At 42.6% G+C, this 16172-nt stretch overlaps 1 protein-coding gene across 1 annotated transcript in view; it reads left to right on the top strand.

The window, feature by feature from the left end:
- The window catches only part of map3k9 (mitogen-activated protein kinase kinase kinase 9), a 115009-nt gene that overhangs the window by 77868 nt on the left and 20969 nt on the right, over nt 1-16172 (top strand). The window contains exons 5-8 of the mRNA XM_048538127.2: nt 3640-3815; nt 6243-6483; nt 6934-7056; nt 12564-12717. Coding sequence (XP_048394084.2) covers nt 3640-3815; nt 6243-6483; nt 6934-7056; nt 12564-12717 — 694 coding nt within the window. The remainder of the gene's footprint in view (nt 1-3639; nt 3816-6242; nt 6484-6933; nt 7057-12563; nt 12718-16172) is intronic.

Raw genomic sequence — 16172 nt, 5'->3', positions numbered from 1 at the left:
AACAGAACAAGACAGCACAGAAATAGGCCTTTGAGCCCACCAAGACTGCACTGACACATGATGCTTTTCTAAACTAATAAGCTGTTGCCTGGACATAGCTGTATCTCTCTGCTCCCTGCCTATTGAGTTATCAAGGTGCCTCTTAAAAGTTGCTATTGTATCCGCCTCCAGCACCACCTCTAGCTGCACATTCCACCTCTCTCATCCCCTTTAAACTTGCCCCCCTTCACCTTAGACTGTAGTAATTGAAATTTTTACCCTCGGATAAAGACTCTAACTATCCATGCTACCCTTGCCTCTCATAAATTTGTAACCTTCTGTCAGGCCGTAACTTCTATTTTGACATTCAAGTTAAAACAGACCAAATTTATCCAATCTCTCTTCCTAGCTAATACACTTCCAACCAGGCAGCATTCTGGTAAAATATCCATGGATGCTGTAAATCAGAAACAAAAATAGAGATTGCTGGAAAAGATCAGCAGGTCTGGCAGCATCTGTGGAGAGAACTGAGTCAACATTTTGTGTCAGTTGTCATGACTCCTGAGGAAGGGTCACTTGACCCGAAACGTTAACACTGATTTCTTTCCACATAGAATGCATCCAGTGATTTCCCCTTTGTTTGCACTGTTTAATTACATTTAAAAAGTGACATATCACATACATAGCAGGATCTGACTCTGCTTAATTATCTTATTATTTTCCAAGTGTACTGGTGCCACTACCTCAACAATGCTGCCGGGCCTGCTGAGCTTTTCCGGCAATCTCTGCTTTTGTAACATCCTGATAAACTGTTTCACCAAAGTCTCCTCCTTGTACTGTAGTGACCAGAACGGTACACAATACTCCAAATGTGGCCTAACTAACTTTCTTTCCAGAGGTGACATGACTTGACAATTTCTAGCTGTCTTTGTCCGGCTGTATACTCTGGCAATCCTCCTTGCTATCTGCAGCCTCCTAAATCTTTGTGTCATCTGTAAACTTATGGTCACCTACATTCTCCACTAATTACAAACAACAGGAGTCTCAGCACTGATCCCCTGCTGAACGATAGTGGTGACAGATGTCTAGTCAGAAAAACACCCTTCCACCAATACTCTCCATGTCCTATGACTGACCCAGTTCTGTATCCATCTTACTTGCTCACTGCAGATCCCATGTGGCTCTACCTTTTGTATCAGCCTGTTCTGAGTGATCTTGTCAAAGCCCATGCTGAAGCCCATGTAGACAATATCCACTGCTCTGCCCTCAATCACTTTTGTCACTTGCTCAAAAAGCTGAAGTAAGTTTGTGAGACATGAGCTTCCGTACACAAAGCAATGCTGCCTATCTCTAATAAGCCCATAGTTTTCCAAATGTGAGTGAGTCCTATCCCTAAGAATCTTCTCCATTAATTTCTCTACCACTGACATAAAGCTTACCAGCCTTTAGTTTCCTGGCGATAAGGGAAAAATTAGTTTGGGGCGAAAGAAATGGCTGAGATGTTAGAGAATTATTTTGTAGAGTATACAACCGGTCCCAGAAATTGTGGGAAGACAACAGTATAATGAGAATGAGAAACCTACAAATATTTGTGAAATGAATCAGTTTGAAAGGTAATAAGACTCCTGGCCCTGAAACCTCACTCATGAAGGCATTGAAAGAGGAGGCTGCAGTGGATGGTGATCACTGGGAGTTCCCTAGATTTCAGATTGGCCCAAGTGGATTGTAAAGTAGCACAATGCGAACATCATTATTCTGGAAATGAGCCAAAATTGGGAACAGTAGGCCAGTTAACCACATATTAGTCTTTGAGAATCAATTTGCTGAATCAATTGTTAAGGAAATGGCATCAGTACACTTGGAAAATAATAAGATAATTAAGCAGAGTCAGGATTCTACTATGTGTGTGATATGTCAATTTTTTTGAGGATGTAATTAACAGTGTAGACAAAGGAGGAATCAGTGGATGCATTCTAGTCGGATTTTCAAGAAGCTTTTGATAAGGTGCCACAAAGGAAGCAGTCATGATCATAAAATTGGGATTAGGGTAATATATTAGTATGAGTAGAGAGTTGGTTATGGGCCAAAAGCAGAGCGCAGGGGCGAATGGGACATTTTTCAAATTGACAGGCTGCATGCAACCATGCAAATCACGGCTGGGACCTCAGGCAGTTCCAATACATATTGGTGAATTAGATAAAGGGACTAGATGGAGGTGATGGCCTAGTGATATTGCTGGACTGTTAATCCAGAGACCCAGATAACATTTTGAGTCCTGGGTTCAAATCCCACCACAGCAGATGGTGGAATTTGAATTCAATAAAGTATCTGGAATTATGAATCCAATGATGACCATGAATCCATTGTTGATGGTTGGGAAAAAGCCATCTTGTTCACTAATGTCTTTGGTGAGCACTGCTGCCTCATAGCACTAGAGACCGGGATTCAATTCCACCCTTGGTTGACTGTCTGTCTGTGTGGAGTATGCGCTTTCTCCCCGTGTCTGCATGAGTTTCCTCCAGGTGCTCTGGTTTCCTCCCACAGTCCAAAGACGTGCAGGCTACATGGATTGGCCACGCTAAATTGCCCGTAGTGTTTAGGGATATGTAGATTGGGGGGATGAGTCTGGGTGGGATGCGGTGAGGGTTGGCGTGAACTTGTTGGGCCAAAGGGCCTGTTTCCACACTGTAGGGATTCTATGATGTAATATATCTGGATTTGCCCACAATATAAAGCAGTATGGGAAAGTAAACTGTTAGAGGGCATGAGGGACTGAAATTTCAGTTGCTGGAGAGAATAGAAATAGGAGCAACTGCAATTTTAAATTTGTATCCACAGGAGGGTGGCTTACTCAAAGAATCCATACAGTACAGAATCAGACCATTTGGCCCATCAAGTCCACTCCAACCCTCAGAGTACTGCACCCAGATCTACCCTATCCCTGTAACCCTGCATTTCCCCTGGCTAATCCACCTAACCCATACGTCTTTGGACTGTGGGAGGAAACGAGCTCCCAGAGGAAACCCACGGAGACACGGGAAGAACGTGCAAACTCCACACAGACAGTTAGCCGGTGGGGTGGGGGGTGAAATCAAACTTTGGTCCCTGGTGCTGTGAGGCACCAGTGCCGACTCTTCTCACTTCTGTGAGAGGATGCAGTTCTGTGGAGAAAAATCAGCGTTTTACTTTGAGTTCTCAAGTTCAGAGGAAGGCTCACCCGTCCTAAAACGGTAACTCTGATTTCTCGCCACAGTTGCTGCCAGATCTGCTGAGCTTTTGTAGCAATTTGTTTTTGTTTCACCCTAGTGACCTGCTTCATGTAAAACCTACCTTGTGGATCCACAGCATCTAGATTTCTTTCAGTTTTTATTTCAGTTTCCAGTATGGCTGCAGGGAGGGACTGTTGTTTGCAGCCACCTTGAATGGTGGGGATAAGCACAATGTTGTGCAGACTGTGAAATACAAGTCAAATGCCGATACTTCACCAGATTGCTTCGGTTCGGTGCTGAGTTAAAAGCTTGTTAATTTTCCATCAGAAAGTTGTGAAGGCATATTATCCCTGACCTGTTTTTGTGTCCCCTCCTACTTGTAGAATGAGGGTAAACAATTTTATTGTGCTTCATGCATAACATGATATAAATTTTGGCATCTTTGCTTCAGATTGCTGGAACACAGATCCACACTCACGCCCCTCGTTCAGCTGCATTCTGGACCAACTCACAGCCATCGAGGAGTCAGGCTTTTTTGAAATGCCGCAGGATTCATTTCATTCCTTGCAAGAAGAATGGAAGCAGGAGATCCAGGAAATGTTTGAACAACTCCGGGAAAAGGAGAAAGTAGGATATTTAAACTTTTCCACCTTAACGCTTTCCACTCCCTCACCTCCTTCCCGAACCCATTTTGCTTTCTTTGAGTTGGATATTCTCTTTGTCATCCACGTGCACTATACTTCAACCAAGAGAAGCGAGTTAGGAATGATTCGTGAACCAGTTCACATGAAGTTGAACCAGATGGCACATCCCTCTGTGCAATTCAGCACCGCTGGGTGAAGCAGTAGCAATACAGTGCATCTCTCTGTTGTCCTCCATAGGTTTTCCAATTTGAGAACAGATCATCACTTTCCAACTGAGTCACTATGAGACTTGTCTGAAGGTTAAGTGGCACGGCAGTAGTGTTCCAATCTTCAGGCTGGAGGCTGCAAGCCCGAGACTTGGTGGTCACAGATGCTCTATCCTCAATGTGACCAAACAGGTTATCCTCTAAATTCCTTCTGATACACCTAGGGCAGGTGCTAAATTCAGCGGAACATCCTGGTCAGCCATGCTTGCTGTGTAACGGCTCCCCTCAAAATATAACCCTGGCAACTCCCTAGTGACCTGCTTCATATAAAACCTAACTGTGGAAACAGATGTAAGTGGATGTTACGTCTGTCTCTTATGCCACAGGGCGTGAGCAAAGGGAAGAAGAATCATAGAATCCCTACAGTGTGGAAACAGGCTATTCAGCCTATCAAGTAACTTGATTCAGTTTTTTTGAAGAAGTAACGAAGAGGATTGTCGAGGGCAGAGTGGTGGATGTGATCTATATAGAATTCAGCAAGGCGTTCGACAAGGTTCCTCATGGTGGACTGGTTAGCAAGACTAGATCAAATGGAACAGAGGGAGAACTACCTGTTTGGATATAGGACTGGCTCGAAGGTAGAAGATAGAGGGTGGTGGTGCTGGTGGTGGAGTGAGCTTTTCAGACTGGAAGCCTGTGACCAGCGTGTGCCACAAGGATCGGTGCTGGGTCCACTTTTTTTTTGTCATTTATATAAGTGATTTGGATGTGAACATAGGAGCTATGGTTAGTAAATTTGCAGATGACACTAAAATTGGAGGTGTAGTGGACAGCAAAAAAGGTTACCTCAGGGTACAATGGGATCTTACTCCAATGGGCCAAGGGGCTGAGGAGTGGCAGATCGAGATTAATTTAGATAAATGTGAAGTGCTGCATTTTGAAAATGCTAATCAGGGCAGAACTTATACACTTAATGGTGAGGACCTGGAGGGTATTGCTGAATAAAGAGATCTTGGAGTGCAGATACTTGCAGTGCAGTTCCCTGGAAGTGGAGTCCCAGGTAAGTAGGATAATGAAGAAGTCATTTGATATGCTTGCCTTTATTGGTCAGTGCGTTTACTAGTGGAGTTCGGAAGTCACGTGGAGGCCGTATAGCACATTGGTTAGGCCACTATTGGAATGCTGCGTGCAATTCTGGTCTTCCTGCTCTTGGAAGGATGCTGCGAAGCTTGAAAGGGTTCAGAGGACAATTACAATGATGTTATCAGGGTTGATGGGTTTGAACTCTAAAGGGAAGGCTAAATAGACTGGGACTATTTTCCGTGGAGCAGTGGTGGCTGAGGGGTGTCCTTATAAAATCATGAGGGGCATGAATAGGGTAAATATATAAGGTCACTTTTCCTGGAGTCGGGGAGTCCAAAAAGAGAGGGCGTAGGTTTAAAGTGAGAGGGGAAACATTTAAAAGGGACCTAAGGGGCAAAGGTTTTCACACAGATGGTGGTGCATGTATGGAATGAGCTGCCAGAGAAAGTGGTAGAGGCTGGTACAGTTACAACATTTAAAAGGCATCTAGATGGGAATATGAATAGGCGCCGAAAACTGTTTACAGTTTTGGTGTAGCCTAACTAGTTTTAGCAAGACTTTCTGATTTTTACACTCCATTCCCTTTGAAATAATGGCCAGCATTTCATTAGCCTTCACAAATGCCTGCTGAAATTGTATGCCAGCCTCTTGTGATTTATGCAGGAGAAGTCTCAACCCCTGGGATTCTGCAGCTTTCTGCAATCTTTCTCCCTTTAAATAATATTCACTCATCGATTCTTCCTGCCAAAGTCCATAACCTCGCATTTCCCCACATTATAATCCATTTGCAAGTCTTTCTGCCTACTGTAGTGTTGTCATTTTTCTAAAAAAAATGTCATTTGTGGGATGTGGGTCTCAGTGACTCGGCCTGCATTCACTGCCCATTTCTTGAATGCTCAAGCACAATAAAGATTCACATTTAGACCAAAACAGGTAAGAACTGTAGATTTCCTTTCCTAATGGACATTAATGTACCAGATTGCTGATTTAAGAAAACAAGAATCAACACTTGAAGCTCTGAGCAGAGAACAGTAACTGTCCTTAATGGTGGGTTTTATCTGGGACCAGTATTTTTTTCTGTAGCTTTAACTCTGTCGCCAGTAACATGCTGTTTTAACCAGGAATTGCGGACCTGGGAGGAAGAGCTGTCCCGCGCTGCCCTGCAGCAGAAGAACCACGAGGAGGTGTTGCGGCGCCGGGAGCAGGAGCTGGCAGAGCGAGAGATTGACATTCTGGAACGAGAGCTCAACATCATCTTCCACCAGCTCCACCAGGAGAAACCAAAGGTGAAGAAACGCAAAGGCAACTTCAAGAAGAGCAGGCTCAAGCTCAAGGATGGCAACCGGATCAGTCTGCCCTCTGGTAAGTGACGCTGTTTCTCTTTTTTACCTTCCATGACTTATCCCTAATCATTCTCACCAAATGGCAGTGATGGATGCTTCGCTTGGCCAATGAAAAGGAATGCTAGTAAAAGTGGTCAAGACTTTGAAAGGCAGGTAAACATGTTGAAGTATTTACTCCGGACACTCCACTGTGAACTGGTCTGTAATGACTCGCTCTGCTGCCATGTCACCTAGGCCCGAAAGGTCAGCTTTTGTGCTCCTAACATGCTGCTTGGCCTGTTGTGTTCATCCAGCTTCACACTTGGTTAACCACACTTAAGTGTCTTTTTCTCATGCCTATCTCTCTCCCTGCTCTCCGCACCATTTCTGTCCACTGCCCCTTCTCCTCCAACCTCCCCACCCTCCACTCCAGCAACCACAACTCTCTCCAACTCTTCTTGAATTCTTTTGGCCTTCAAATATCCTACAGATTTCCAGCATAAGATCACCGTGCAGGCCTCCCCCACCCTGGACAAGAGGAAGAGTCTGATCAGCAGCAAGTCAAGTCCTCCAGCAAGCCCTACCATCATCCCACGACTCAGGGCAATTCAGCGTGAGTACTGCAGTAACAGTGTGGCTTTGATGTGTGGAACATCAAGCATCATTTCTGACAAGGCAGATGTTGTACATCGTTTTGATAACAAATATACTGAAGGCAGCAATGAACCAAAGATAGTTTGATATTCAACAGAATTTGTCAGTACAGTTTGTGCTTTATGTCTCACTACTCATGATTCCGGTTCCTCTATACAATACTTATATCACCTAATACACTGATACAATTTGACCAATAAATTCTTAACTTTAATGATAGGAGCAAATTACTGCAGATTCCCGAATCTGTACTGCAAGCAACAAATGCTGGCGATCACAGCGGTTCAGACAGCATCCATGGAGAGACAGCAAGCTAACATTTCGAGTTTAGGTGACTCTTTGCTCTCTCTCCATGGATGCTGTCTCCAGCATTTGTTGTTTTCAGTAACATTAATGACATCTGGCTTCCGCTAGATTTGCCTCACTACTGTTTTCAAAGACATATTCCACATCTATGTTGTTATCAAAACTCTACAAAATGTATTAGGATTTTCATCTAAAATGTGTGGTAGCTAGTAGCAAGATGCACAATTGTAACATTTCTCTAGTTTCAAACAACTGTCTGTGAGCTTGCTTTTATGTTTGACCACCTCTAGCCTTCTGTCTGTTTTAGCATACTCCTAAGTAGCTGCTGTCTATTAATGACAATGAATGAGTCATGGGCACCCAGTTAAAGGAGCTTCCAGGGTTACTTATGGGGCATTTTAGCCCTCAGCATGTAGATGAAGGAGTTATAAAAGGTCTTGATTTGCCAGTGCTCATTTAAGACACAAGATGGCACACCTCACAAAACAGAGATATTGTATCAGCGTAGTAACATGAGACTGCAGCTACATTTTTTGTCTAAGCAATAGCACTTTCTCAGATTGTCAATCAGACCTGTATCTAACATGCCTCATTTCCAATGCTGACCTACTGATGATGCTGAGTTTAATAAACCAAACTCCAATTTTGCATTATCTCAGACGCTAATCTGTGTGCGTCTTTCTCTCTCTTCTCTCTCTCTCTCTCTCTCTCTCTCTCTATCACTGTCTTGTGTTTTTTGCCATTGCCTATGTTTGATGGTTGTAAAAAGCTAAATTCCATTTTTAATTTTAAAAAAGCACTCTGCACAAAGAACTTGAACACCGTCCTTCGAGCTGAGTTCAGTTCCACCTTAGACAGATGAAGAAGAGATCTCCAATGAGAAACCGTCTAACCACTGTTACTGAACATTCCATCACAATTGCCAAATCCTCTACTGCCAATGTTTTGGGTATTACCATTGGCCAGAGGCTGAACTGGACTGGCCCTGTAAATACAGTAACTACAAGAGCAGATCAGAGGCAAGAGTAACTCACTTCCTGACTCCCCAGAGCACTTCCACAAGTCACAAGCCAAGACTGTAATGGAATACTCCCCACTTGCCCAGGATGGGTGCAGCTCCAACAACCTTCAAGAAGCTTGACACCATCTGGTACAAAGCAGCCCGATTGATTGGCACCACATCCACAAACAGGCACTCCCTCTAACACTGACACCCAGCAACAGTGGTGCATACAATCTACAAGATGCAGTGCAGAAGTTCATCCAGGCTCTTTAGAAAGCACTTGCCCTTATGAACACTACCTTCTAGAAGGACAAGGACAGCAAAAATATATGGGAACACCTCCACCTTTGTGTTCCCCTCCAAGCCACTGACCATCCTGACTTGCAGCATAAGAACAGGCATAGGTCATTCAGCCCTTCTGCTTTCTCCACTAATTAATACAATCATACTGACCAGTCGCTTCAATGCCCTTTTACCCACACAATCTCCATTACCCAATCGGCCGTTGGTAATCAAAAATGTGTCAACCTCAGCTTTAAACATACATAAAGGTTGATTATCCATGGTCCATTGGTGTAGAGAATTCTGAAGATTTACTTCCGTCTAAGTTTTTAAAGTAGACCTTGCTCAGCCCTAAATGGCAGCTTCATTATGTTTAAATTGACCTCCCTGGATCTAGACTCCCAGACCAGGGAAAATATCTTAGCTACATCTTACCCTGTCAATCCCAGCAGGTATTTTGTGGATTTCAACGAGATCATTCTTAGAGACTCCAGAGAATACAGGCCCAGTTCTCCCAATCTCTGTTTCCAAGATAGTCCCACCATCCCGGGAAGAAGTCTGTGGAGCCCTTGTTGCGTTTCATCTGTGGCAATAAATCGTTCCTTGGTAAGGGAATTGCCCTCGGTACCCAGGGTGGTCTAACCAGGCTCCTGTACAATTGATTACCAAATATACCACCGTTCTTTCAGTGTCACTGTTTCAGAATGCTGGAACTCTCTTCCTGACAGCACTGTGCCTAGAGTAGCTACATCAAATAGACTGCAATGTTTCAAGAATGTTGCTCACCATCACCTCCTCAAGGGTTTGGCAACAATAGTGGTTCAGCCAGAAGTGCCCACATCCTTTTGAATGAATTAAAAACAAAATGACCTCTCCTTTCTGCTCCATTGGCAGATGGTTTTCATTATCTAAATGAGTTTAGTTTTGATATAATTAATTAGAATTACTTAATTCATTTTGAATAGTTCTTTTTCATGAACAGTGGCTTTTGCTCTCAGAAGCCATCATTGGCTTGCAACGAGTTCTAAGGTAAAATTCAGATTTCACTCACTGTCTCAGTTCCATTGACAGACTGTGTGTTGACTTCATCCCGCGCCCCTCCTCTATCCCACTCTGTATATGGAGTGCTACCTGTATCCCCCTGGGGAGAAAGAAATCAAACAATGCCATTAATTTCTGTCATTCTCAATTGACGTTCTCCACAGATATCAATCTAGTTCCCTTTTAAATCTCAAATCACGTAATTCAGGTATCTTTCCAATGCATCTTTTCACCTCATTACTAATACTTGATGCCGCTTTGATAACTTTTGCATCCACAGCATGACTTCATTTATTGAGGAGCATCATGGACCATTTCAGTTGTTACAATAAGTGCTGAAAGTAATCTAGGATCCCATCTGAGTCTGAGTGATTGTTAAACACCAGATTGACCATTCATATAATTCAAGCAGAAAACCAGCATGTGAGTTTATTAAGAAGAAATGAAAAGAAATGAGCAAATAAATTCAATTTATATACTTGTTGAAATACTGCGCAATATCCCATCACCATGACACCCTTTATTTACACGTGCATTGTACTTGACACTGACCCAGCTCCCTCAGCACGAGCTCTCAGACACTCTCTGACACTATTGTTTATATTTGTCAGCCAGGGTTCCCTGATTGAAGCAGGTTAACAGCCATTTCTGAAGAAGGGTCTAGATCCAAAATGTCAGCTTTCCTGCTCCTCTGATGCTGCTTAACCTGCTGTGTTCATCCAGCTCTACACCTTGTTATCTCTTCTAATGGCCCCAGTTAGGGAACTGGTATTCTGAGATTCACCTAACTGACCTCATCACAATCGCGACACTTGTCTTACATAGGTTCCTAAACAATAGTCACTCGTTGGGTTTCAGCAGTTCTGTGTGGTGAATAAATCATGCAGGAGATGTGTATGGTTAGAAGTGACTGGAGTGCTGTACTAACCCCAACCTGAATAACCAAACTGTAGATAAAGCACCTGGAAGGTAGCCTTAGTTATGTCTCTATGACAAAGGAACAATTTCATTAAAATAATGTTCTCTTTATCATAACAAATTCGTCAAGCAAAAGTGGTTTCCAAGAGTCCAGTGGAGCCCTATGGGTAATTTATCACATATCCAACAGGGTCTCCCATTCAGCCTCTTTTCAAAGTGGAGAATTGCTTCAGTATGCAATTCAGGTTATGATCAGGGTCCTTAATTTTTGCACTTGTCAAGAGTTAATTGACTTTCTGCATTGTGCACAATTAATTCATGAACCCAAATGACACAGTGTGAAAACTGCACTGGCTTTCTGTTACCCTAGTCTCATTCCTAAAGTTGGCCAGCTAGATTTTGAAACACCAAGCTCACTTTGAATTGCATAGCAATGGAGCTATGAGATAACTGCTGTCCCACCCTCACAGTTGCTATTTCAATCTAAGACTTAGAAACCAAACAGATCCAAAACCCCTTCAATTTAATCCAAAATACACAGCCAGCAGCTGCCCCTGGAATTTGCTGGGAATCTGTTTCAGAAACAGCCCATGGCCCAGTTTAAATTTGTTTTATTAATTGATAATATGGAAAATCTTATCATTTGAAACTGGGCTGCTTTGAGTTTTTATCTCATGAATTCTTACAATTGCTGTCAGCATTGCAATGCATATAATTTTGTGCTAATTAGCAAAGAGCCCTACTTTAGGTCACTTTGACATCAGGACTGATTTCAGAAAGTTTTTTTGTTCAGCATTCGATCTGACAGATGGAATGGATTTTGGGTTCTGAGTGAAGATACAAAATTTGAGGGTCGTCCAAAAGGCAGTTGGATATTATAGCTCCAGTGGCAAAGAAAAATGAGAGGCTGAGGGAATTTTTTTTCATTGTCTACACTTCAATTAGCTGAATGGTTTTATTCCTCTTTATTTGTGATTTAAATGTGGGAGCATCTCAATGTTGCAAACATGGCCAGAATTGGCAAGGGTAACGTCGCTCTGGTGCATTGGCTTAGAGTGGAATTGATTTTGACACGTGTTACAAAGGCACATTGTTGGAGGAGAGTTAATGACCATACTGGTAAAGCGCCAAAATATGTAAATAAAGTAAGTTTCAATTAATCTTTCAACACTAAGAGAAACTATATTGTCTTTAAAGACTAAACATAAATGACTCCAAATGGTCTTTAACTGGAAGAAATAGAAGGTTAAAAAGTCAATATTTAATTCAGTTATTATGATCTAAATTCCAAGTGATATAAAGAGCGTTTTTCAGCTTTTATTGTGCATTTCCATTACTTTTGCTGTTAAAACCAGCAGTCAACCTTGCAACTTGCATTCTTCTGGATGTTGCCTGCCCAGTCTTGTAGAATTACTGTTTGAAAATGCTGACAGAAATGTGCAACTAGTATCCTGAGTCAGAGATAGCAAAGGAGCACTTCGAGGATTACCACTCCTGACTGGTATCCCAACAGCCTCTGCTGAAAATGCACGCGTGGTGACATTGGGTTGGGATCAGGATAAGCTATGAAGTTCCATTCTTTCCCTGTGGTCAAATAGTCAACAGGTCAGCAGTCTCTGAGTTTGCATCCATTGAATAACAATGATGGTGGGTACAAGAAGACCTCCAAATTGTGCATTTTTTGGTAAAATTTGGGAAGGAGATCATGATTGTCAGGTAATAGGGCTATGATGTTTGGTAGACAGCATCTGAGCTGTATGCGATCCTTTAGCGAGCTGTGCTAAATGTATTCCATTGCTGGACAATTTGTACATTTTTGTATGAAAGTCTTACATGTTGAATAACATTAAATTATTTCACCAGTGACTGATATGAAACTACTGGGATAAATGGCCATCTTTTTAACCTCTTCATAGTAACACCAGGTGAAAGCAATAAGACCTGGGGCCGCAGTTCAGTGTTTCAGCGAGAGGAATGTGATGAGGAAGAAAAGAAAGTGCAGAAAAAGAAGGGCTGGACGTGGGGCCCCAGTTCTTTACATCAAAAGGATCTTGCTGGTGGGGAAGATAGGTAAGACTAAAGCATTGTACAATATCAACTCTGTCTGTTCACATTGTCTGTTGTCATTCTACAATGTTACAGTGAACGGGCTTACTCCAATTTTTAACCAACATTCTTCCAGTTACCTTCTGAGGGAAATTTGTAGGCTTTTGACTGCAAAGAATTATTTGTAGGATAACTTGGTGTCCTCCAGCAGTGCATTGCATTAGAGGGACAGTGGGTCAGAGATAAACTTCAACCTTGACCCTGAATATCACACGTAGTAATTTCTTACAAGTGTGACAGCCCTCAATTTACAGCAGCAACATAGTACAATGTTCCAAAACTCTTTGATGCAGTGTTATCAATTAAAATTTGAAACCAAACCATAGAAGGAGGTATTAGAGCACATACACAACAACTTCATCAAAGGGGTAGATTTTGAGGAGCATCTAAAGAGAGGCAGAGTAATGGGAAGGAATTGCAGAGATTAGGGTCTTGGAAGCTGAAGGTACAATTGGTAATTTTGAGAAATCAATTTTGCACGCAGTACTCCAGATGCAATTTCACCAACTCCTGGGTAACTGAAAAATAACCGTCTTACATATGTATTCAATTCCCTTTGAAGTAAATGATGACATTCAATTAACTTTCATAATTAATTGCTTTACCTACATTCTTGCCTTTTGCAATTTATGCACTGGGATAGTGAGATCTTTTTGCACCTCTGAGCCCTGTGACTCTTACCATTTAGATAATATGCTTCCTTTTTCCTGCTAAAGTTTAAGATTTATAACCATTTGCCAGATCTTTGCCCATGCACCTAACCTATCCATATCCCTTCGTAGCCATCTTATTCCCTTTTTACAACTTACTTTCCTACCCATCATTGTGGTGTCAGCAAACTTTTCAACCCTCTGGTCCCTTCATCTGAGTCATTTACATAAATTATAAAAAGTTGAGGCCCCAACACTGATTCCTGTGGTATACCACTCATTACAAATAGAAAATGACCCCTTGTGCCTAGTTTGTTCCCTATTAGTTATCCAGTGTTCTTTCTGTGGCAATATGCTACCCACTGCACTGTGAGTATTTATTTTCTGAAAGAACCCTTGGTATGACATCTTATTGACTATCTTCAGGAAATCTAAATACAGTATATCCACTGGTTCCCTTTTATTCATGTTACTTCTTCACATAAATGTATATATTTGTTAATCATGATCTCCCTTTCACAAGCCACATTGACTGACTGCCTGTCACAGGGCTCAGAGGTGCAAAAAGATCTCACTATCCCAGTGCATAAATTATCTTGAAATTTTGTAAATGCTGTGCTATAGTGTCTTTAATAGTAGTTACTAGCATCTTCAGATGTTAAGGTAAGTGGAATGTCGTTTCCTATTTCTATCTCGTATCCTTTTTGAATAATGGAGCTACATTTGCTATTGTCAAATCAAATGGAACATTCTTGGAATCGAGGGAGTTTTGGAAAATTAAAACCAATGCATCAGCTATCTCACTAGCCTCACTTTTTTCAGACTCTAAGATGAAGCCTGTCAGTACCTGAAGATTTGTCAGCCTAGAGATCAGTGCTACTTCCTTGGTATTATAATTTTCTTCAGTTCTTCCCTTTGTTCCATTTCTTGATTTTTGTCACTCAGCTGTCAAGCATATTATCTCCAGTGAAAACAAATGCAAAATAACTGGTCCCTTCATCTATCACTACATATTTCCCATGATTAATTCTGCATTTTCTATAAGACCAGCATTAGCTGTGTTAATGGTCTCCTTTTCTATATATCTGTAGAAATGTTTACTTTCAGATTAGATTAGATTCCCTACAGTGTGGAAACAGGCCCTCCGGCCCAACAAGTCCACACTGCCCCTTGAAGCATCCCACCCAGACCCATTCCCCCTATAACTCACACCCCCCTGAACACGACAGGCAATTTAGCATGGCCAATCCACCTAGCCTGCACCTCTTTGGACTGTGGAGGAAACCAGAGCGCCCGGAGGAAACCCATGCAGACACGGGGAGAATGTGCCAACTCCAACAGACAGTCGCCGTGGAGCTGTGAGGCTGCAGTGCTAACCACTGAGTCACCTTGCTGCCTAAAATTTAGATAATGAGTTACTTTTCGATTCTTCTGACTGAAGTTGACAACCTCTCACTTAAACTCCATTTGCCAAATTGATCTAACCTATCCATATCCATTTGTAAGTTTCTTTTTTCTTCATTGTAACCTACTAGCCCATCTATTTTAGTATCATCTTTGAATTGTCACCCCTCAATATTCAATGGCATCACCATTCCCCCCATGATCAACATCCTCGGTGTTATCATTGGCCAGAAATTAAACTAGGAAAACAGTATAATTGCAGTGGCCACAAGAGGCTAGGAGTCTTGCAGCAAGAAACTCACTTGACTTCCCAAAGCCTGCCCACTATTTACGAGGCACAAGTCAAGTATCCTTATCAGACTGATGAATGGACTCTCTAACCTCAAGCAATGCTGATCCTGCTAACATTGATCTCGTCTAGCGCACTCCCTGTGCACCATAACCAGTATGCCTCTGTCTAAGTCTTTTTGATCCATATATCCTTGCTTACTTTCATCTGCCTGTACTGCTCCTAGAAAATAGGATGTTCACTGTACTTTGATTTATTGTCATGTATACCAATGCGATGGAATACTCCCTACTTGCCTGGATGAGTGTACTTCCAACGCCACTCAAAATGTTTGACACCATCCAGGACACAGCAATCTGCTTGAATAGGCACAGCTTCCACAAAAAAAAACCACTCCTTCCATAATCTACACAAAGTTGCCACAGTTGTGTACATTCTACTAGAAGCACTGCAGAAATTCCCCAAGAGTCCTTAGACAGCAGTTTTCTAACCAACACCACTACAGTGTAGAAGGACAAGGGCAGCAGATACCTGGAACAACACCACATGCGAGTTCCCCTTCAAGCCACTCATTATCCTAACTTTGAAATATGTCATTGTTGCTTAGGTGTCACTGGGTCAGAATCTTGGAATTATCTCCTTAATGCATTGTGGGCTTATCTTACAGCAAATGGGCTGGAGCAGATCAAGAAGGCAGCTCACCACCACCTTCTCAAGGGCAAGGAGGGATGGGAAAGAAATACTGACCTACCAGGGAATGCCACATCCCTGAATAAATAATAAAATGTGAGGCTGGATGAACACAGCAGGCCAAGCAGCATCTCAGGAGCACAAAAGCTGACGTTTCGGGCCTAGACCCTTCATCAGAGAGGGGGATGGGGGGAGGGAACTGGAATAAATAGGGAGAGAGGGGGAGGCGGACCGAAGATGGAGAGTAAAGAAGATAGGTGGAGAGGGTGTAGGTGGGGAGGTAGGGAGGGGATAGGTCAGTCCAGGGAAGACGGACAGGTCAAGGAGGTGGGATGAGGTTAGTAGGTAGCTGGGGGTGCGGCTTGGGGTGGGAGGAAGGGATGGGT

The sequence above is a fragment of the Stegostoma tigrinum genome, chromosome 10 (assembly GCF_030684315.1).
Source record: "Stegostoma tigrinum isolate sSteTig4 chromosome 10, sSteTig4.hap1, whole genome shotgun sequence".
Lineage (NCBI taxonomy): Eukaryota > Metazoa > Chordata > Chondrichthyes > Orectolobiformes > Stegostomatidae > Stegostoma > Stegostoma tigrinum.
Note: the sequence above shows the minus strand (reverse complement) of the source record. Positions and strands in the feature narration are given on the sequence as shown.